This window comes from Tenrec ecaudatus, chromosome 16 (genome assembly GCF_050624435.1).
Source record: "Tenrec ecaudatus isolate mTenEca1 chromosome 16, mTenEca1.hap1, whole genome shotgun sequence".
NCBI lineage: Eukaryota > Metazoa > Chordata > Mammalia > Afrosoricida > Tenrecidae > Tenrec > Tenrec ecaudatus.
In genome coordinates, this window is record NC_134545.1 from 51,281,297 (window position 1) to 51,302,888 (window position 21,592).

At 49.9% G+C, this 21,592-nt stretch overlaps 1 protein-coding gene across 1 annotated transcript in view; it reads right to left on the reverse strand.

The window, feature by feature from the left end:
- The window catches only part of COL13A1 (collagen type XIII alpha 1 chain), a 203,832-nt gene that overhangs the window by 124,991 nt on the left and 57,249 nt on the right, over positions 1-21,592 (reverse strand). Inside the window, exon 3 of the mRNA XM_075533429.1 lies at positions 4,330-4,337. Coding sequence (XP_075389544.1) covers positions 4,330-4,337 — 8 coding nt within the window. The remainder of the gene's footprint in view (positions 1-4,329; positions 4,338-21,592) is intronic.

Below are 21,592 nucleotides of genomic sequence, written 5' to 3' on the forward strand. Positions count from 1 at the left end.
AAGCAGGCCAGGAGCGGCCACAGGGGGTGTGAGGGCCTTGCCTGTAAGCCCGAATCAGTGGCCACCCTGCAGGAGGGGATGGGAACCCACAATCTCTAGAACTTGAAAATACCCAAGAAAAGCAGATCTATTCTGTAAGCAAAACCTTCTGACTTCTAAATGTTGGTATTCATTTCTGTGAAATTTTAAACCAGTCTACAGGTCAAACAAAGCCTGAGACCCTTGCATTTCGGCCCTCAAACTGCTGCTAATTCATGCTCCTCCATCTCAGGGGGAGTTCTAGCTCCAATTCCTCAGCTCAGCACTGCTGGACCAGAATGTGCACTCAGTAAACCCTTGGTGAATGATGAATGAATGACTAAGTGAGTGGATGGGTGTCACCTTAACCAAGTGTGTTAGTCTGGGTACTTTAGAGAAACAAATCCACAGAAACTAATGTATAAGAGAGTTTTATGTAAAGATAAAGTACACATCACGAAAACATCCCAACCCAGTGCTGCCCAAGCCCACAAGTCCAACTTAACCCATATGTCCAACACCAATTCACAAAGTCCTCCTCCATCTCACAAAACAGACTCAATGATGCCGACTGCAGGAGGAAAGCCGAGTCAGTGAATGTGTAAGCATCTCAGCACTGGCAGGGGGTCTCTACATGCCTGCTCCAGCACCCAGGGCTGCATCAGCGTTGGTCCATGTGGCTTCCTCTCAGGAATGTCTTGCAGGAAGTGAGCTTTGCCAGCTAAAGCAGGGAACTGGCTAAGGCAGCTGCCCCCTGGTCCAACCATCACAAAGCAAGAGACCCGAGAACTCAAAAGGCAAGGCTCATGGAGCCATTTATCCCTCCGCCCTTCAATTAACCCCACATGTTTATCGGCCAGGTTGGCACAATAAACTAACTACTTCACCAAGGTATATGAAAAGCAATATCACAGTGGTCTTTAGAAATGAAGCACTCTGTGTGAGAGCTGGGTTCATCGCCTTTGGAGTTGTTTGCCTATGCCACCTTTGGGCATGTTGGAACCCTTCCTGCCTGTCTTCCTCCTTCTATGGGGCATGGAAGTCCAGAAGAATAAACACCCAATGCTGCTGCCATCCAATCGATTCTAATTCATAGAGACCCCACAAGGCAGAGTAGAATTGCTTCCTAAGGTTTCAGAGGCTATACATCTCTGGGGGAGCAGAAAGCCTCCTCTTTCTCCCACGGACCAGTTAGCAGCCCAATGCCTAGCCCATGATATTACCAGACTAGCACTAAATCAATACCAAGTCCCAGGAGAAGTGGGTGAATGAGAAGACTGAATTTCACTCAGGACTGGAGAGAAAACACAGTTTTGTTGGACAATAATTGAGAATAGTAATTAGTGAGGCACCAATCCCTAGGCATCTATTTTTCTTACATCTTAAATTATGTACAATTAAAAATACACAGTGTGCTTAGTAATTATTAGCTGTCAGTCAGTACCAGATCACAATACAGTTTTTAAAAATTCATGATAGCATAATGAAGCAGAAGAGGTGGCGTATTTCTGTCTTTCAATCAGTCACGTCTCAAAGAGCTGCGTTATTTGCCCTGGAGGCCATGATTAAGATGACGCTGGGTGACGGTTGGCCAGGGAGTCATAAAGAAATATTCAGCCTCATAGGCTGGAAACCTCACATGGGCCTTATACCCTATCACCAGCCTAAACAGTCTCCCCACACCCCGAGCCTCAGGTGGTCAGAACAACATCTACCCTGGGCTAGTATCTCCTTGGAGTCAGGCAGTAGCTTGTTGTTATTTCTGCGACTTGCATATTGCTGTGATGTTGGAAGCTATATCATTGGTTTTTCGAAAGCCAGCACCCTCACCCATGGTGGATAGGTGGAGGTGGAGCTTCTACACTAAGACAGCTTAGGAAACAAGGCTTACCAATCTACTGAACAGTAACCAACCAAGTCTCTACAAACCACAAAATACTGTCCAAGACTATGTTTCCTCACTTTGGGTACACCATCAGGAAGAATGGCTGGCTGGAGAAAGACATCATATTTGACAAAACAGAGGCTCAATGAAAGTGGGGGAAGCCCTCCAAGATACGGCATGACACAACAGCTGCAACAGTGGACTCAAACACAGTGTGTTAGTTTAGGTAGACTAGAGAAACAAATTTATAGACACTCATATGTGTATAAGAAAGAGCTATATATACAAGAGCAGATGAATATTGAGAAAATACCCCAACCCAGTCCAGATCAAATCCATAAGTCCTATATTAGCCCATATGTCTGATGCCAATCTAGAAAGCCCTCTCAGGCTCACAAAACACATGCAAATGACACCAAATGCAGGATGATCACAGGCCAGTGGGTGGGAAGTCTTGTGGATCCAGTGGTGCTGTAAGCATCTCAGCACTGGCAGGGCTCTCCATGTGGCTCCTCCAACTCAGGGCACTAGCATAGTTCCATGTGTCTTGTCAGCTGCAATGTCTCCCAGGGAGTGAGAAGGAGGAGGAGGAAAGAGAGAGTCTCCAAGGTGGAATACAGGAGTTCCCAGAATCCTCAGGAGAAGGCCATACCCACACAGAGGCCTCATTGGCTATGACCTGATTGATAGACTAGACTCCACCCCTTCACTCTGAATCCTCAAATTGACACCAGATCATGTAACTACCACACACAGCTACCCATTGTGAGGATGGGGCCAGTGCTGGCCATCGTTCTTCTCTTACACACGGTGCTGACTCAACAACTATAAGCACAACGTGCCAGGCAGGTGTTGATCCTTTACATTAGGTATTTCTAATCTTCATAACACAAATTGTCTGCATGTTCAAGCATTCTAGTTTCCGGATGAGCATATCGGGCTTCATGGTGAATAGGCCTATGGTCAAATAGGTCATCAGTGATGGGATTCTTGTCTGGGGGCCATCAGACCCCAAAGCCTCCCTTCTCTCCACAATAGTACACTGCCTGGGGAATAGGGACCATTCGTTCTTTTGGACACACCGAGAGGCTGGTCCTTAGGACACAGGCAGAGAGTACTTCAGATTCTCCTAGGAGGCACTGGCACTGTTGAGATGAAAACGCAAATGTCAGAGCCTGTTTTTAGTACCAGACTACTCGGATGGTGGACTATCCCGGGCCCACGGCAGACATAACTAATCTGTTATGTGCTGTTTGTTGGGCTTTTGACAGACCCAACCAATCAATTGGAGTAGGCACCCATGATGAAATGTACGTGCCATCTTCAGGTAGAATCTTAGCACACTTTCAGATGAAAGAACTTTATAAGTAAGGATGTTGAAACTCTAACTAGAGTCTAGTGTGGAAGGAAACCGCTATCTCTTCCATTGAAAGAACCTTAGACATGATCCAGGAGAAGGATGGAGTTGACCTTGTGCCCAAACAGACAGACTCCCAGTGTGGCCTGGCTTGCCTAGCTCTCTAGGTGACTTCATTCATTGTATACGTTGGGAGTGTGGGGTGCTACGGTGGTCTACGAGCCAGGACTCTGGATCCATCTGGACTGTGAACAGTGAAAACACTTTGGATCTTGCATTTGGCCATGGATTTTTTTTTAAGTTTGATTTGTTTTTCTCACATTTATTTATCGTTGAAACAGTCTTCAGCAACATTAAAGGATGCATTGGGAAAGAAGAGCCGCTCCGTGGTCCCTCCCGCCCTCACAGCCTGTTTCCATTTCCCTGCCCCTCTCCGTGCGTCACATGCAGACCCCATTAGGAGGGTGGAAGTCAGCATGCACACCATTGGGTTCACTGCTTCTTCACTGTAACATGACAAAGGTGTGGCCTTCCAAATTAGGTGTCAAATGGCTGTACAATAAATATCCCTTTGGGATGCTATGCCATGATTTGCCTAATTGGTGGCTACTAGATGTTGAAGTGTGTGTGTGTGTGTGTGTGTGTGTGTGTGTGTGTGATAGCCTATGCTTCCATGCACATATCTGTGTAGGTAGCACCTCTTTTGTGATACACTAGTTTACGCACCATTTTCGGAGGCGAAGGAAGGAAGGACTCCTGGGCGCAGGTGAGAGCTCTGCTCAGGCGCCACTTCGACTGTACGCTCGTGTGTGCCTTGCTTGTGTCTGACTCTCCAGGGCTCTCAGAGAGTGCACTCCATTGGCCGCCTGACCAGCCTGGGACGGAGGGGAGCCTCGGTGGTGGTTAGTGAGTTCTCTCTGGTTCCTTGTCCAAAGCTCTTTTCTGTCTCACCCCGGGGGCAGGGGTGGGGCTGAGGGTGATGGTGAGTCCACAGTAGACGGGACAGCAGAAGAGGTGGAGGCCTGGGTGTTTGCTGGCTTCCCCTTGTCACGGAATGTCCCTTCACTACGGGAGGCCCTGTCTGGCGTTTTAATTAAGAGAAGATGCTGTTGTGGGAAGGGGTGGGGGTGGGGGCCTGGGAAGACCAGGCGGTGTTATCAGACACTGGTTCACGCTCCCAGCCAGCCTCTGCACAGCAGCTGGGCAGCCTGAGGCGAGGGCTCTGAGGGGAGGGCAGGAGGTTGTGGGAGCGCTCTGCAGAGGAAAAGGTGGGTGGTCTCTGGTCCCTTTCTGCCTGAGGCAAGTGGGGAAAGCACAATAAACACAAGCAGCAGCCTCTGCTCAGGCCCAGCCTCGCTTGGAGAGGCCAGCTAGGCCAAAGGCGGCCTCACACTCCTCTCCCAACCAGGTACCCTCTGCAGTGCCAGGGCTTCACCCCAAGGCATCCACCTTGCCAGTGTGGGGTCCCTGGAGCTGCAGGACCAGTGCCCACACCCAGACCAAAGGTCTTTCTGGGCTCACACTAAATCTAACCTTTCCACCCCACTGAATCTTAGCAGTCAGTCAAAGGCTCCGTCTTGAGGCCCACTGGGCATGTCATCAGGAAAGATCACTCCCTAGAAAAGGCCATCAGAGGGTCGGGAAAACGAGGGAATGCCTCACTGGGACGGATTGAACCGGCAATCCTAACAACAGGCTCACACACACTAACAAGCCTGCAGGGGGCACAGGATCAGGTAATGGTTCGTTCATTCTGTCTCACATAAGGTCAACCAGAGTCACAGTCCACTTGATGGTCTCCCCACAGCCTTGGGTGTTCTGAAGTACTGAGCCGAAGTCTCAGCCTGCAAGTCAACCTGTGAGCTCTTCTGTAAAAGGGGGGCCAAGCAGTATGGACTTCAGAGGGTTGATGGGAGAATTAAATGAGATGGTGTGTCTAAAGTTCATAAACTGGTACTTGACTTATATGCTTATGATTTCTAGTTGCAGGATATAGACAGGTATAAAACAAATGTTCAGCCTCTGAGAAGTCCTATGAAATGGAGAAGACATGGTAATGTAACTGAGGGGGCTGGAGTGGAAACTACTTCAGCTCGGTGTGCTGATCTGGGTTGACTACAGAAACAAATCTAGGGAGACACTCACATGTGTGTAAGAGAGAGCTTTACATCAAAGAGCAATTATAAATTTAAAAAATCCCAGCCCTGTCCAGATCAAGTGCACAAGTCCAATATTACCCCATATGTTGATACTAGCCCATATATTCCCTTTAGACTCATGTAGCCATGCAATGGTGCTGAACACAGGAAGATCACAGGCCTGTGGGTAGAAAGTCTTGCGGATCCAGTGGTGGTGGCAGCATCTCAGCACTGGTGTGGGTTTCCACATGACTCCTCCAGCCCCAGGGCTCTGGCTCCATCAGTGTAGCTCCATGTGGCTTGTCATCAGGAATACGAAGCAGGGAGCCTGGGTCTGACCTCCAGGGAGCTATTTATCTCCATCACTCCTCCAAATGAGGTCATCAAGCTGCCATCTGATTGACAGGCTAGACTCCACCCCTTCCTCAAGCTGACAGTAGATTATGTAACTGCCACACTCAGGTGGGAGAGGGAGGCCTTTCGGGAAGGTGGCATTGAAGATGAAATGTAAATGGTCAGAAAGAGCTAGTAGAGAGCAGCCCTGGGGCCAGCCTTCCACAGAGCCACAGGCAACAGCAAACCCAAAGGGCCCGAGGCAGGAACAAGCTTGGTGTCTGGAGAAGACCCAGGTGGCTGGGGTTCTGCTGCCTACCCGGTAACCACTTTTTAGAGGGAGCTATTAACATGAAAACCGATTAAAATCGCAACAAACCTCCAGCTCCCCCGTCTCAGCGGCCACATTTCAAGCGCTCACGAGGCCCCCCGAGGTGGCGAGTGACTGACAGTGACGGTATAGACTACTTTTATCATTGCAGGAAGATCTGGTAAGCGGCATTGCACTTGAGCTTCGGGAGGAAAATGAGATTGGCTGAGGTGGAGGAGGAGAGGCGGGCAGAGGCCAGCCCACAAAATGGCTCGAAGGCCAGAGCGGGGACTTGGCCCTTTTCCTAAGTGTCCTGGGAAACCTGTGGGTGTCTGAAGCAGGCGGTGCCAGTCCAGACTTTGGCAACATCACCCTGCCTTCGAGGCCAGGGAGGATTGCTTGAAGCCGAAAGGGAGCAGGCGTGTTCACTGAGTCCCACCCTGAAAGCCCTGAAGAGGACAGAAAATGCCAGAGAAACTTTTGGAGACCTACCCTTCCCCTGAGGTAGGCAGAGCTCCACTTAGAGAAAGCAGGGACACAGCTCCTCCTGTCACCAGCATGGGTCCATGTCCTGGGCATCTGTCGAAAGGCCCCTGTGTGAGTCACCCAGAAACCCCCCAGGGGATGGAGGGCTGATTCCCTCAGATGCTGTGATGCTGCTGATAGACCACCATCAGCTGTCAGGGCTCGTTAAGAACTGCCGTGGCTGGAGAGAGCCACCTGGTCCCCCTGCCTAACTTGGGACAACTCCAGAGCTACCCGTAGCATTGGTTGGGGCCTTCATTGAGACTGCCCCACAACTCAACTTTTTCCTTTGCCCAGTCCTGCTCTCCCCCTCTCCCTTCCCCTCCCCTCTCCTTCCCTTCTGTAATGGGTATGGCTCGTATCAACTTGGGTAGACCATCATTCTTAGTGGTTTAGAAGAGATCATGTAATCATCCCCCACTCCGTCTGTGATCCGAGGTGAGCAGGCAATCAGTTGAAAAGAGACCTTCCCTGGAGGTGTGGCTTGTTTCCATATATATGCATGTTCTGGCAAGACTCTCCTCTCAGGCTGACATTTGATCATCCATTCAGCCCCCATCCTCTGACTTCTGGTTCAGAATTGGGGTTCATCAGCCTCTGCTACCACATGAGTCAGGAGAGGTCCCTAGCCAGCTGCCTGACCCATGGAGTTGGGAATTATCAGCTTCCACCACAGTGTGAGCCATTTCCTTGAAGTAACGGTTGATGTGTTTATCTATACATGCTTCACTCACTGATGTGTTTATCGATACATGCTTCACTCACTGTTCTTCTAAGGAGGCCTGCCCGAGACATGTTCCAAAGTCTTTGCTGTCTAGAGCACTCTAAGCAACTTCCTGCGGCTGATCTCCATTTCAAAGTTAGCTTTCCAGGGAGCCCAACTGGCACCAACACCCTCAGCATCCTAAGGGGAAGAGCTAGTCAAAGTCACCAGGATGCCAGCAATAAGCTGGGTATTGCCACAGCCAGATTGATGGAGACTCCCAAGAAAGCAGCTTCCACTGAATAACAGCCGGCCCCTGGAAAGCCTCCAAAGAGCCGTACTCTGGACGCACCCCAATGGCCAGACACTACATTTACTGACTGTCAACCCTGGGCCCGACATCTGACACACGTGGCCCAGTTCTCTTTACAACGCCTCTTAAGAGGGGTATGCTATCCTCACGCTACTGAAGGTAAAGCCAGGGCTTCAAGAGAGTCCAAAAAGATCCATGTCCCACAGCTCCTACATGCAAGATGGGATTTGAACCCCAATCTTGTCGGCGCCAGAATTTAGTCCGTTTGCCCGGTGCAACACTGCTCTTCCAAAGGAGTCGATTCACACACTCCTTTGAAGGGACTCAGGGGCTGGAATGTCCTCCTGCTTTTGCTGCAGTCATGAACCAAAGTGACACAGTGCTCCCTCCACCCCTCCTCACTGAGCGGGAGTTTCGTGGCTTAACTGTAGCTACTGCAGTCACCCCTCTTCCAGGCTCTAGAAACACCGCTTTGATGTACTAACTGCCCCCTCATGGAGACACTGGCTAATCAATCATTCCGCAGAGCCCAGGCTAGGCAACCCAAGCCATCTCTTTTAACCTCTGACCTTACTCAGTAGCTGGCTGTGGTGCCATCCATGTCCCAGAAGGTCCTGGGTAGGATAATTCAGGGAAGCTAAACTCACCTAGACACCTAAACACTGAACAGGGGGCCTGGGAAGAGGCTAGGGACATTGTGACATCAGCAGATGGGGGAGAAATGCACCTATAGAGGAGTCACGCAAGGGCCGCTGTAGTTGGCTCCTAAGGACAGGCTGGGGGCATCCTGGGAAGATGTCAGGAAACACTGTCCTTCAAGCCAGGTGCTGAACACAAGACGACTGTATAGTTGTCTCCCACAGAAACAGGTCCCATGGAGATAGAAAGTCCCACAGGATTGGTGGGTGAGGGGATGGCTGGAGCCAAGGTCATAAGATCAGAAAAGGGCCAACAAACAATCCGTGAACTAACTACAAGCTTTTCTTTCTTGTTGTGTGTTGGGTTTTTTTGTCATTGGCTTGTTGTTTTGTTTTATATTGTTTCTTGGTTTTGCTCTTATTTTTATGCATGTTATTATCTCCACAGGCCAGTTTAAATAAGATAGGCTGGATGAACAATTTGTAGGAGAAAACAACAGGACCGACAGTTCTGGGGGAATATGGTAGAGGGGTGGGTGGGGGGAAAGGTAGTGATGTTAACAAACCCAGGGACAAGGGAACAACAAGTGATCCAAATCAGTGGTGAGGAGGGGGTGGGAGGCCTGTTAGAGAATGATCAAGGGTAATGTAATAAAGAGGTATAGCTGAAACCCAGGTGGGGACTGAGCATGATAGTGGGACAGGAGGAAAGTCAAGGGAAATAGAGGAAAGAGCTAGGAGGCAAAGGGCATCTATCTAGATAAAGACATGTACATATATAAATATATTTATATATGAGGATGGGGAAATAGAACTATATGCATATATTTATAGGTTTGGTATTAAGGTAGCAGGACATTGGGCCTCCACTCAAGTACTCCCTCAATGCAAGAATACTTTCTTCTATTAAATTGGCATTCTGTGATGCTCACCTTCCCAACACAACTGCTGAAGACAAAGCGGGTGAATAAGCAAATGTGGTGAAGAAAGCTGATGGTGTCCGGCTATCAAAAGATATAGCTTCCGGGGTCTTAAAGGCTTGAAGCTAAACAAGCTGTCATCTAGTTTAGAAGCAACAAAGTCCATATGGAGGAAGCACACCAGCCTGTGTGATCACGAGGTGTCGAAGGGATCAGGTATCAGGCATCATCAGAACAAAAAAATCATATCATTGTGAATGAGGGGTGCAGTGCAGAATGGATATCCAAAGCCCATTTGTAGGCCACTGGATATCCCCTTACAGAAAGGTTTCTGGGAGGAGACAAGCCAGTCAGGGTGCGATGTAGTAACAATGAAAAATACAACTTTCCTCTAGTTCCTAAATGTTTCCTCCCCACCATCATGATCTCCATTCTACCTTGCAAGTCTGGCTAGAGCAGAGGATGTATAGATAGGAACTGGAAATACAGGGAATCCAGGACGGGTGATTCCTTCAGGATGAGTGGTGTGAGTGGTGATACTGGGAGGGTAGAGGGAAGGTGGGTTGGAAAGGGGGAACCATTTACAAGGATCTACATGTGACCTCCTCCCTGGGGGATGGACAACACAAAAGTGGGTGATGGGAGACATAGGACAGTGTAAGATATGCAATAATAATAATTTATAAATGATCAAGGGTTCATGAGGGAGGGGGGAGCAGGGAGGGAGGGGAAAATGAGGAGCTGATGCCAGGGGCTTAAGTAGAGAGCAAATGTTTTGAGAATGATGAGGGCAATGAATGTACAAATGTGCTTTACACAATTGATGCATGTATTGATTGTGATAAGAGTTGTATGAGTCCCTAATAAAATGATTTTTAAAAAAGAACAATGGAAGAGAATAATAAATTATTTTTATAAATTTTTTAAAAGATCAGATAAAGGATATGGAGAAAAGAGGAAGCAATATCCTCTCCTTGACTAAAATAAGTCACATATTTTTTTTAAAAAACTGGTAATCTTACAATCCTACAACCCTCCCAAAAGACAGGGCAGAAGAGCTATCAAGCAGGGTCTTCACACAGAACTCCATGAAAGGGGAGATTGGAATCTGTGAGGGTAGAATTGTTCCACAAGACCCTCATAAGCACTGGTGAAGAAGCCAGAGGGTCCATGCCACCTTCCAGCCCCTCTCCTGGAAGAGGCAGAGAGGACTCAGTGGGAGGGCAGTCCCAGGTTTAAAAGAACAGCGTTGACCAGGACTTGTAGTTGATTCTGGGTCAGAAACCTATTCCTTATAAGCACTACGATTTAAAAGCCTTTTAAAATTCAAAGACATTAAAATATATAGTTTTAATCTTCTTTGCTCTGGCGTTAAACTGTTAAGACAATGTCCAGTCCCTCCGAACTGGCAGAGAACTGCCAAGGAATTGTCCTGCCTGTGTCAGCCAGAGAAGGGGGGCTGGGGGAGGTGGCCGCAGCAGGAGATCCCATGAGGACAGTGTCTGGTGTCCCTGGAGCGGAGGAGGGCTGCAGTGGCAGCCGTGGGTGGCACCAGCACTCGCTCTACAGTGTAAGTGGCGCAAGGGGAACGTGAGCTGTCGGGAGGAGGCTAGTGGGGGTGACCGTGCAGCCCCGACGGTCCTTGGGCTTCCGTTCTTGGTGCTCATTCCTTCTGCAGTGGGGTTGCTGTATTTTGTCTCCGTGAAGGGTTAGGGGTTCTTCTGGTAAAATGGAACAGGGGTACAACTGTTATCCATTCACCTCAATCAATCAATCAATAACCAAACTCACTGCCATTGAGTTGATCGGTTAATCCAGGGTGCCCTTGTAGGACAGGGTAGAACTGCCCCTGTGTGTTTCTGAGATGGAAACTCTTTCTGGGAGTAGAAAACCTCATCATTCTCCCAAGGAGTGGCTGGTGGTTTCAAACTGCCGACCTTGTGGTTAGAAGCCAACATGTAAGCACGATGCCCCCAGGGCCCCTCCATTCACTTCCAGGGAGTCAGAGGTCAGCTGAGAGAGGCCGTGAAGCTGCCCACACCTGTCAGGCTGTCCTCCGAGTGGTTTTTGGTTCACATTGGAATCATTCAGGTACTTCTTCACCAGAGGGAGGTTTTCTCAGATGTCATCACGTGTGGCCTTCAGAGCCGAGCTCATGTGGTGTCTATGCTCCGTGAGTCACATCCCAGTCGCTCTCGGTAGCCGAGGGGCACCATCACGTTTCTAGTAATTCCACGGAGTCTCAATTTCTTTATACAGCGAAACCAATAGTACCAACTTCCTTATCACCAACTGACAGCACCAGCTTGCAGCGAGGCCAAGACAGACACCAATGTGTAAAGTCTGGACAGCAAGAAGTGCTCAGTACGTGGTAACTTAGTTTCTCACGATGAAGACACTGAGTGGGTTTGGGGTGCTTGCTACATTAGCTGTCAGCAACCTCAGCTGTATGGCACGTGACACTCTTGCTGCCATGTGAGCCAGCTTTTGGGCAACCTCTTCATGGTCCTTCTGCGTGTCCCCCATGCCCCCACCCCCAGCTCTCTGTCTCCACTGGTCCCAGCAACCTTCCCACCTCCAAGGCTTAAAGAACTTAAGCAAATGACCCCAGAACCTGTCAGGTATGGATAACCTCCAGTCCCAGTCTTCTGAGGATCTGGATGGCAAGACCCTATGGCACTTTCTTTAGGCTTGCTGGTTAGTTTGTGGGCCCTGCGTAATTCCTTTTATAGGGCAAGGATGGGAGGGACATGGGGGACGAGTGAGAGCCTTTCCTCCGCCCTGGCAGCAGCCTTTCTCCCTCGCTCCTAATCCCTGGGCTTGAAAACTAAATGCCTGTCCTCCCCAAGCTGAGATGCTGCAGAGCCGGGCCGATGCACAGGCCTGTGATTTATTGGAGGCTTTGGGCCAGGATGAGGGTGGGTGCGCTGCAGCCACATTCTCTGCTGTCCTGGCTCTTCTCACCTAGGCTGTAAGCAAGGGGGGACGGGGAGCAAGACCGGGGAGCAAGACCATAAGAGATGAGAGGGAGGGGGAGAGAAAGACAGATAAGAGGTGGGGTGGAGGCAGGACCTACTGGAGGTAGTGACTGAGGACCTACTGTACAGGGGGTCCCGTACGAGGTGCTGCCAGGAGCCGTCTCATTGAACAGACTGCAGGAAGTCCTTTGGCCTCCCGCACGTGTGTGAGCAGGGGGAAATGTGCACTTTGGTTAATAAAATAAGCCCTGAAGTTAGGCCCAAGTTCATACCCCAGACCTGACACTTAGGAGACGACCTGTTGCACACAGACATGCTCCTTCACCTCTTTGTGTTCTGTGTTCTCATCTATGGACTTGGCATAAGAGTTCCCACCTCTGGGTGTTAGGTGCCATGGAGTCGGTTCCGACCCACGGCGACCCATGTACAACAAACAGAAGGCGACAGCGCCCGGCCCTGCGCCCTCCTCACCATGTGCTTGAGTTGGCGCCCACTGCTGCAGCCTGGGGTCCATCTGCCCGGCCTTCCTCTTGTTGGCTGCCCCTCCACTTTACCAGCATCACGTCCTTCTCCAGGGACCGGTCTCTGCTGCCAACACGCCCCAAGTAGATGAGACCGAGTCTCACCACCCTTTTCTCTGTGGAGCCTTCTGCTGTACTGCTGCTCCCAAGACAGACTTGTTTGTTGTTCTGGCATACTGTCCGCAGTACTTTCAATCTTCTCTGTTGGCACCGTAATGCAAATGCATGGGTTCTTCTTAGGGCTGTCCTATTCAATGCCCAACCTTCACATGCATGAGAGGCTCTCCGTTTTCATTGGTGGAAACTTGTGGTTGTGATGATGATAAACAGGTTTTGACAGGGCTTCTGCACTCCGGAGGACTAGAAAGAAAGGCCTGGCGATCATCTGGAAATCAGCCAATGACAACTCTATGGATCAAGCCATCCTGGGGGTGACCGAGGCCACGCCGGGCTTTATTCGGTTCCTGGGCCAGACCCAGCAGCGCCCGGCAGGGCTTTAGATGAGCTGGCAGCAAGCACACTAGAAGGCCCTGAGCAGCCAGACGGCAGCCCTAGGGAGCACACAGGCTAGAGAGAGCCAGCTGAAGGTGAACTGGCAGGCGAGGATAAGGAATGGCGCCGGAGCAGGAGACCGCATCTGCTTGTCTCTTTGCAGTGGGACCTCTTCCCAGGTTCCGCTGTCCTCCAACAGTCTGGGGCTGAGCCTCCAGTGACCTCCCGTTTGGAGCCTCCCCACCTCCACCCCCAAAAGTGGGTTGGAGAGGGTTTTCAAACAGCAGACATGTCTGCTGCCCTCACCCCAAAATGCCTGCACACCCAGCTTCCCCACGCAGCCTCTGGACAGGAGGGGAGCCTCCAGTGGGGGCAGGCTCCCTGAGGGGTGAAATGCCACTCTGTGTCTTTAAGGGGACACAGGCTGGGGGCACAGGAGGGAGGCAGGTTAAGGCGATTAGCTGGTGCTAACAAATTTAGGATGTGGAAGAAGTCTTTACTTGGCCCTCCATCAAAGGGAGGATTGAATGTCCCTGAGCTTGGAGAGCCAGCAGGAGAGGACTGGGGGAGAGGGGAGGGGAGGGGCGCCAGAGGGCCCTATGTGTTTACCAGCTGAGCTTTTCATCCCTGGGCACGGGGAGGGGGCGGGTGCTGGAGTCCAGCAGGCCTGCCCGTCCAGTGGTGGTCTGTCTGTCCCAGCACAGGCCTCCCCAAAGGCCCAGCCGCCCAGCCGCCGCCCCTCCCCCATGGTGCGCACCCCAGCTCAGGTTATGATCAAGCAGCTGGGCTGAAAAGTGATCCAGGAGGAGGAAGGCCCTTCCTGTTGATTAGGAACCCGGCTGCTCTCCCCCACCCCCTCCAGCCTGGCCAGCCCCCTCCCCAGCCCGGCTCCCCCTCCCTCTGGAGTCACCCTTTGCTCCTCACTGCAGCCAAGGGTTCCGCAGCTCTTCAGGTCAGCCCACTGTAACCAAGGAAAACGTGCCTCTGGCCCGGATTGCACACCCCTCATAAAAACGGTCAGCAAAGGTTAGTTCCGGCCCCTGGCCAGCCGGCCGGCCTGGGAAACGTGTCACATCCAGGAATGGTTCCTTCAGAACTGCTTGGGGCTGAGACCTGGGTCGGGCAGCGGGGGAAGTAGGGAGAAGACCCTTGTCCCCATTCCTGCACTAGCACCTGCCCCCAGGAGCTCCCCGTCTGTGTGTTGTGTGTGTGTGCGTGTGTAGTGGTAGGGGTGTGTGTGTGTGTGTGTGTGTGTGTGTGTGAACAAAGGGTCCCCAGAAATGGAGCCCCCACACCCTTGGAGATTCAGATGCTGCAGGACTGTGGTGTGGGCCTGGACCCCTGTATTTTAAAGCAGAGACTTGGTGGTGGTGGTGCAGGTGGATGCCAGCATGCATTTGAGCAACGTCTGACAGGGAGCGGTGTGGGGGGTGTGGGGGAGCACCAAGAAGGAGCAGGGAGAGTTGGGAGAGAGGACCAGGGAAATGGGGGGGGGACCTGGGGGTGCATAATTTGAAACATGAGGAACAGGAGTCCAAAGGCCAGGTAGGAAGACACGAGACTGAGCAAGGGCGAGGTCTTGGAAGCTTCGTGGGGATTTGTCCCTGGCAGGGTGGGGGGGGGGGTGCTGCTGTCTTAAGCAAAAGAGGGTCTGGACTGAATCAGAGACTGCGGCAAGCATCTCCCTGAGGGCTGATGGTGGGAACGACCAGGCCAGTGGCCAGGCATGGAGAAGGCCAACGACTTGGTGCCTGGTGGACGGAGGGCAGGGGGCAGTGGCAGTGACCCTGGGCTTGATATCAGGCTTTGGTAGAGGAGAGTGAGCCCTGCTCTTCCCTGAGGCTGGGGAAGCAAGAGAACTGAAGCAGGTTGTAGAAGACACTGGGGCATTCGGCTTAGGACCCAGAGACTTGGGCACCCGGACAGATAAACCAAGCACTTGTGGAAGAGTGGGCTGGAGACACAGGTTTTGGAGACAGCAGAACCCAAGCCCAGGGCTGAGTAGAATACCTCCTTTGCATTTCCAAGACTGTAACTGTTTACCGAAGTAGAAAGCCCTGTCTTTCTCCCGCTGAGTGGCTGGTGGTGATGTCGGTTGTGTGGATCACAGCCCAATCTATAACCACCCCGCCACCAGGGCACCTACTTTGACGTAGCACAAGAAAAGTGCAATGTGGAACACACCTACAGCCACAAAAAACTTCACGAAACAGGAATTCGTTAGTGGAGTGCATTTCACCCGATAGTTTTATTCCATTTTCCTCTTTTATATTTCATTTGATTTTTTAAAAATGCTGTTCTCGGCCCACTAAACTGATTTTGTGACCTGATGGGTGTGACCTGCGATTTGGAAAACATTGATCATAATGGAAATGGAAATCATTGGAACACATGGGCTCAGATGGGAGAGAGCTTAACTAGCAAAACAATGTGGGCTCAAGAAGCCCCGCCATGAAAGTACTGGGTGGGAGAAGAGGAGCCAGCTAAAAACGTTGAGAAGCAGGGCCGGAGCAAACTCAGGAGGCCAGTGTGCTGGAGGGGGGCGGACATTTCCAGAGGGAAGGCTCAGTCGGCAGAAAGATGTCACAGAGAATGAGCTTAGAGAGCCCCCAGCACTCAGTGGGGGCACGACCAAAGGCCAAAGAAACAAGCCAACCCTGACACTGGGTCAGACTCGTGATGTACCTAAGAAGTATCAGGGGTGTTCTGCTGCAGATGGGGAAACTGAGTCCCACAGAGGTGGGACTTGCTCACAGAAGACCTGGGGTTCTCTCTTCTCCCTGTCTCAGCACTCTCAGCCTCTGGTCTGCTACCTCATCTCCATAGAATCCCGGTGGCCTCTCAGGGTCTTGGAAGAGATTTGCACGGCAGCTTGAGGCCGGCCTGGTGCTGAGCTGAACAAGTGTGGCTGAAGATGAAGGGCTTTCTCACCTGAGCTGATTCACTCATCCCCTCATCGTGCCTCGAGGGCTTTCCAGACACTGGGCTAGGGAGAACCTGGGAGACCAGGCATTTGGTGGCTTACGAATGGTTTACCAGAAGCTGAGAGAGAGAACGATCTTCCCAGTGAGTCTGTGAAAAAGGCCAACCCTAGGATATGGACAACCAGCTTCCAGAACTAAGGAGCAATACATTTCTGTTGGTGTGACATTTGGAAATGGATACCGGCTATTTTCAAAAAACCAAAATCAAACAAACAAGTGAATCGCAACAACAAAGCCACACAACAGTTATTGTTGAGTTGCTGCTGACTTACGGTGGCTCCACGTATGTCAGCATAGAACTGTGCTCCACGGTGTTTTCACGGTGTCTGATTAACCAGTACGCATGGCCTGCCTTGTGCTTACTGAATGTGGAAACACCTGTGAAACTGTTCACTGCAGATTAGCAAATACATATAAATTAGCCCAGTTTACCTTGCCTTCCCTGGTTTCCAGTGGCCAATTATCTGGAAATAGGTCTCTAGGCCTTTTTCCTGAGGTCTCTCTGGGTAGACACGAGCCTCCTCCCTCTGGCAGCACACACGTGACCTTCTGAACCGCGCACTTGGGGACTCCCATACCCTGAACAGACCCCAATGTACCTGTCATAGTGCTGTCCCAGAACAGATCATCAACAACTGTCATTGTGGTAGTTACATAAGCTGTTGCCAACTTAAGACTGTTAAGAATGAAGGGGTGGAGTTGAGCCTGTCAATCAGGTGCAGCTTGGCGACCTCATTTGGAGGCATTAAGGAGATAAAGAGCTCATTGGAGGTGGGACACACACTCACTCCTTCCAAGACATTACTGTTGACAGGACACCTGGAGCTATGCTGCTGGCACACAAAGCCCTGGAGCTGAAGAAGCCACGTGGAGACCCACGCCAGTGCTAAGATGTTTCCACAACCACTGGATACACAAGACCGTCCAACTGCTAGCCTGTGATCTTCCTGCACATGTTGTTATTGTATTTGTTGCGTGAGTCTGAAGAGGACTTTACAGACTGGTACTGCCCATATGGGCTAAAATAGGACTTAAGGACTTGATCTGGACTGGGCTAGGATGTTTGCTTACTGTACAATTACTCATTATAGGGTAGCGGGGACACGGGGCACTAACCCACCCAAGGGGAGGGTATTGTTTATATCTCCACAGGGAAAGAGGGACCAGACTTCAACCCAGTGCCCCGAGGTGTGAATGCAACATTCCGGCATGGAGTAGGGAACCAGTGGAGAGGTCTGGGGTACTGGCCCCAATCCCAAATACTAAGTGGACGCCTGCCCCTCCCTCCAGAAGAATGTATTTCAAAGGACGACATTGAGTCTGCAGCTCCAGGACATATCTGATCAGAGCACACAGGAGCAGATGATGGGGGAGGAAGAAAGAGTGGAGCATATCCTGGCCCACCAGGCCTTGAAGACCCATGTTCCCAATTAGAGCAGCCAGTCCACAGAGAGGACCACATGGCCAGCCCCACTATGAGACATGATGGTCCTCACTGACCCATGGCCCTGCAGGGGTTAGCACTGGAGACACAGTGTCGGAATTGCACCCGATCTGATCATGCCACACCAAAGCAAAGCACCGGGGGAGTGCAGCGGACCAGCAAGGGAATGGAGTAGCAAGGTCTCCAGGGAACCTTGGGGAAGGTGGACTTTGGGGCCAGGGCAAGGTGCCCCAACAGACTGCACTGGAAAACACTCCTAAAGGCCAACAAAAGATCCTTGAAATAACTACAAGCTTTTCTTTCTTGTTGTGTTTTGTTTTGTTCTTTGTCAGTGGATTGTTGTTGTTTTGTTGTATATTGTTGCTTGGATTTTCTCTGTCTTGTTTTTTTGCATGTTATTATCTCCAAAGGTCTGTCTAAATAAGATAGTCTGAATGAACAATCTGGAGGAGAACACAATGGGACCGACAGTTCCAGGGGGACAAGGGAAAGGGGGAGGTGGGGGAAAGGTAGTGGTGTTAACAAACCCAGGGACAAGGGAACAACAAGTGATCTAAATTGGTAGTGAGGTGAGTGTGGTGGCAGGCCTGGTAGGGCATGATCAAGGGTAATGTAACCAAGATGAATTGCTGAAACCCAGGTGGGGACTGAGCATGATAGTGAGACAGGAGAAAAATCCAGGGAAATAGAGGAAAGAGCTGGGAGGCAAAGGGTATTTATAGAGGTCTAGATAAAGACATGTCCATTTGCAAATATATTTATATATGAGGATGGGGAAATAGATCAATGTACATATATTTATAGGTTTAGTATTAAGGTAGCAGAAGGACATTGGGTCTCTACTCAAGTACGCCCTCTATGCAAGAATACTTTCTTCTATTAAATTGGCATTCTTTGATGCTCACCTTCCCGACACAGGCACTGAAGACAAAGCGGGTGAATAAGCAAATGTGGTGAAGAAAGCTTATGGTACCAGGCTATCAAAAGATATAGTGTCTGGGGTCTTAAAAGTTTGAGGGTAAACAAAATAGCTCAGAAGCAACAAAGCCCAGATGGAAGAACACATCAGTCTGTGTGATAACGAGGTGTGAAAGGGATCAGTTATCAGGCATCAAAGAATAAAAAAACATATCATTGGGTGCACACCTTCATATGATCGCTGAAGACAAATGGGTGCATAAGCAAATGTGGTGAAGGAAGCTGATGGTGCCCGGCTATCAAAAGAGATAGTGTCTGGGGTCTTAAAGGCTTGAAGGTAAATAAGCAGCCATCTAGCTCAGAAGCAACAAAGCCCACATGGAAGAAGCACATCAGCCTGTGTGATCACAAGGTGTTGAAGGGATCAGGTATAAGGCATCATCAGAACAAAAAAACCTTACCATAGTGAATGAAGGGGGGAGTGCAGAGTGGCGACCCAAAGCCCATTTGTCAGCCACTGGAGATCCCCTTGCAGAGGGGTCTAGGGGAGGAGATGAGCCAGTCAAGGTGCATTGTAGCAACGATGAAAAATACAGCTTTCCATCAAGGGAAATAGAGGAAAGAGCTAGGAGTCAAAGGGCACTTATGGAGGTCTAGACAAAGACATGTCCATATGCAAATATATATATGAGGAGGGGGAAATAGATCTATGTGCCTATATTTATAGGTTTAGTATTAAGGTGGCGGAAGGACCTTGGGCCTCTACTCAAGCATTCCCTCAATGCATGAATACTTTCTTCTATTAAATTGGCATTCTATGATGCTCACAACCGCTGAAGCCAAAGCAGGTGAACAAGCAAATGTGGTGAAGAAACTGATGGTGCCCGGCTATCAAAAGATATAGTGTCTGGGGTCTTAAAGGCTTGAAGATAAATAAGCGGCCATCTAGCTCAGAAGCAACAAAGCCCACATGGAAGAAAACACCAGCCTGTGTGATCACATGGTTCCGAAGGGATCAGTTATCAGGCATCAAAGAACACAAAATCATATCATTGGGTGCACACCTCCATGATACGATCGCTGAGGACAAACAGATGCATAAGCAAATGTGGTGAAGAAAGCTGATGGTGCCCGGCTAGCAAAAGAGATAGTGTCTGGGATCTTAAAGGCTTGAAGGTAAACAAGTGGCCATCTAGCTCAGAAGCAACAAAGCCCACATGGAAGAAGCACACCAGCCTGTGCGATCACGAAGTGCCAAAGGGATCAGGTATAAGGCATCATCAGAACAAAATAAATCTTACCATAGTGAATGAAGGGGGACGTGCAGAGTGGAGACCCAAAGCCCATTTGTCAGCCACTGAAGATCCCCTTGCAGAGGGGTCTAAGGGAGGAGATGAGTCAGTCAAGGTGCGATGTAGTACCGATGAAGAATACAGCTTTACTCCAGTTCCTAAATGCTTCCTCCCCCCCAACTACCATGATCCAAATTCTACCTTGCAAGTCTGGAGAGAGCAGAGGATGTACACTGGTGCAGATAGGAGCTGGAGGCACAGGGAATCCAGGGTGGATGATACCTTCAGGACCAGGGGTGTGAGGGGCAATACTGGGAGGGTAGAGGGTGAGTGGGTTGGAAAGAGGGAACTGATTACAAGGATCTACATGTGACCTCCTCCCTGGAGGACAGACAACAGAAAAGGGGGTGAAGGGAGATGTCGGATAGGGCAAGATATGACAAAATAATAATTTATAAATTATCAAGGGCTCATGAGGGAGGGGGGAGGGGGGAGGGAGGGGGAAAAAAGAGGACCTGATGCAAAGGGCTTAAGTGGAGAGTAAATGCTTTGAAAATGATTAGGGCAAAGAATGTACAGATGTGCTTTACACAATTGATATATGTATGGATTGTGATAAGAGTTGTATGAGCCCTTAATAAAATGATTAAAAAACCAATTACTCATATATAAAGCTCTTTCCTATATACTTTAGAGTGGCTATGAATTTGTTTTTCTAGTCTACCCAGACTAACACGGTCACTGATTGATCAATCCAGTCTTCTCAATCTGGGGATGCAGGACCTGTCTACTGAACCGCATTGGGTACACTGGGGACGTACATGGACACCAGTGGACTTAATCTCATCACCACCATCGCCATCACCGGGCACATCCACTGAGCACTTAATATATGCCAGTCCCGTGCCGCATGACCTTACATTTATGATCTCATTGACTCTTCACAGCAGCCTCTAGGATAAATCTTCTCATCTTCATCTTTGCATTGAGAATGTCCATAAGCCACAAGGACTTGAAATATGGCTGGGGTGTGTCCCAGGAGCTGGATCTTTAAATTAACTTCAATCAGGATTCAAGAATCTACCCGTGACCAGTGGCAATCATGATAGATAAATCCGTGTCGCCAGAGAAAGATCCAAGAGGTGAAGCAACTTGCTGAAGATTACTCAGGTGACAAGACTGGACTGGGGCCCAGGGTGGTCGGGGCTCCATTTAGCCCACCCCCGGTCTATCAGTGTGGTCAGGGCGTGCCTGCTGCTCAGATTCAGGAAGCTGTGCCACAGGAACTTCTAACCCCATGCGAGGGAGGTTTCAGAGGAGCTTCTAGATTCATAGAGACTTAAGAAGGAGGATCTGGAAGTCTACGTCTAGGGGAAAAAATTGGTCCGTGAAAAGTTTAATAATAGCAGCAGACACTAATCTAATGCTGGAAGAGGAGCCCTTCAGGTGATAAGGATCTCGACGTAAGACCGGGAAGGGCGGCCTCTCCCAAGTAACGCTGACCTGCAATAAAACATTGGGGACGTTCATTTGCTAATGTGCCATGACCCCCCAAAAAAACCCAAAACTATAACAACTCCAAACAGCTGTAAATGTTCATTAATAACTGTAACTTGGAATAACAAGTACGAAACTAGGAACGCTGGAAGTTATCAACAATAAAATGGAACCCTTGAAGACTGACACATAGGCATTAATGAGCTGTAATGGTCTGCTGTTGGCCATTCTTAATCAGACCGTCATGTAATCCCCTATACCAGGAATCACAGATTGAAGAGGAATGGCATCCATTCATTGTTAGGAACAACATTTTAAGATATAGC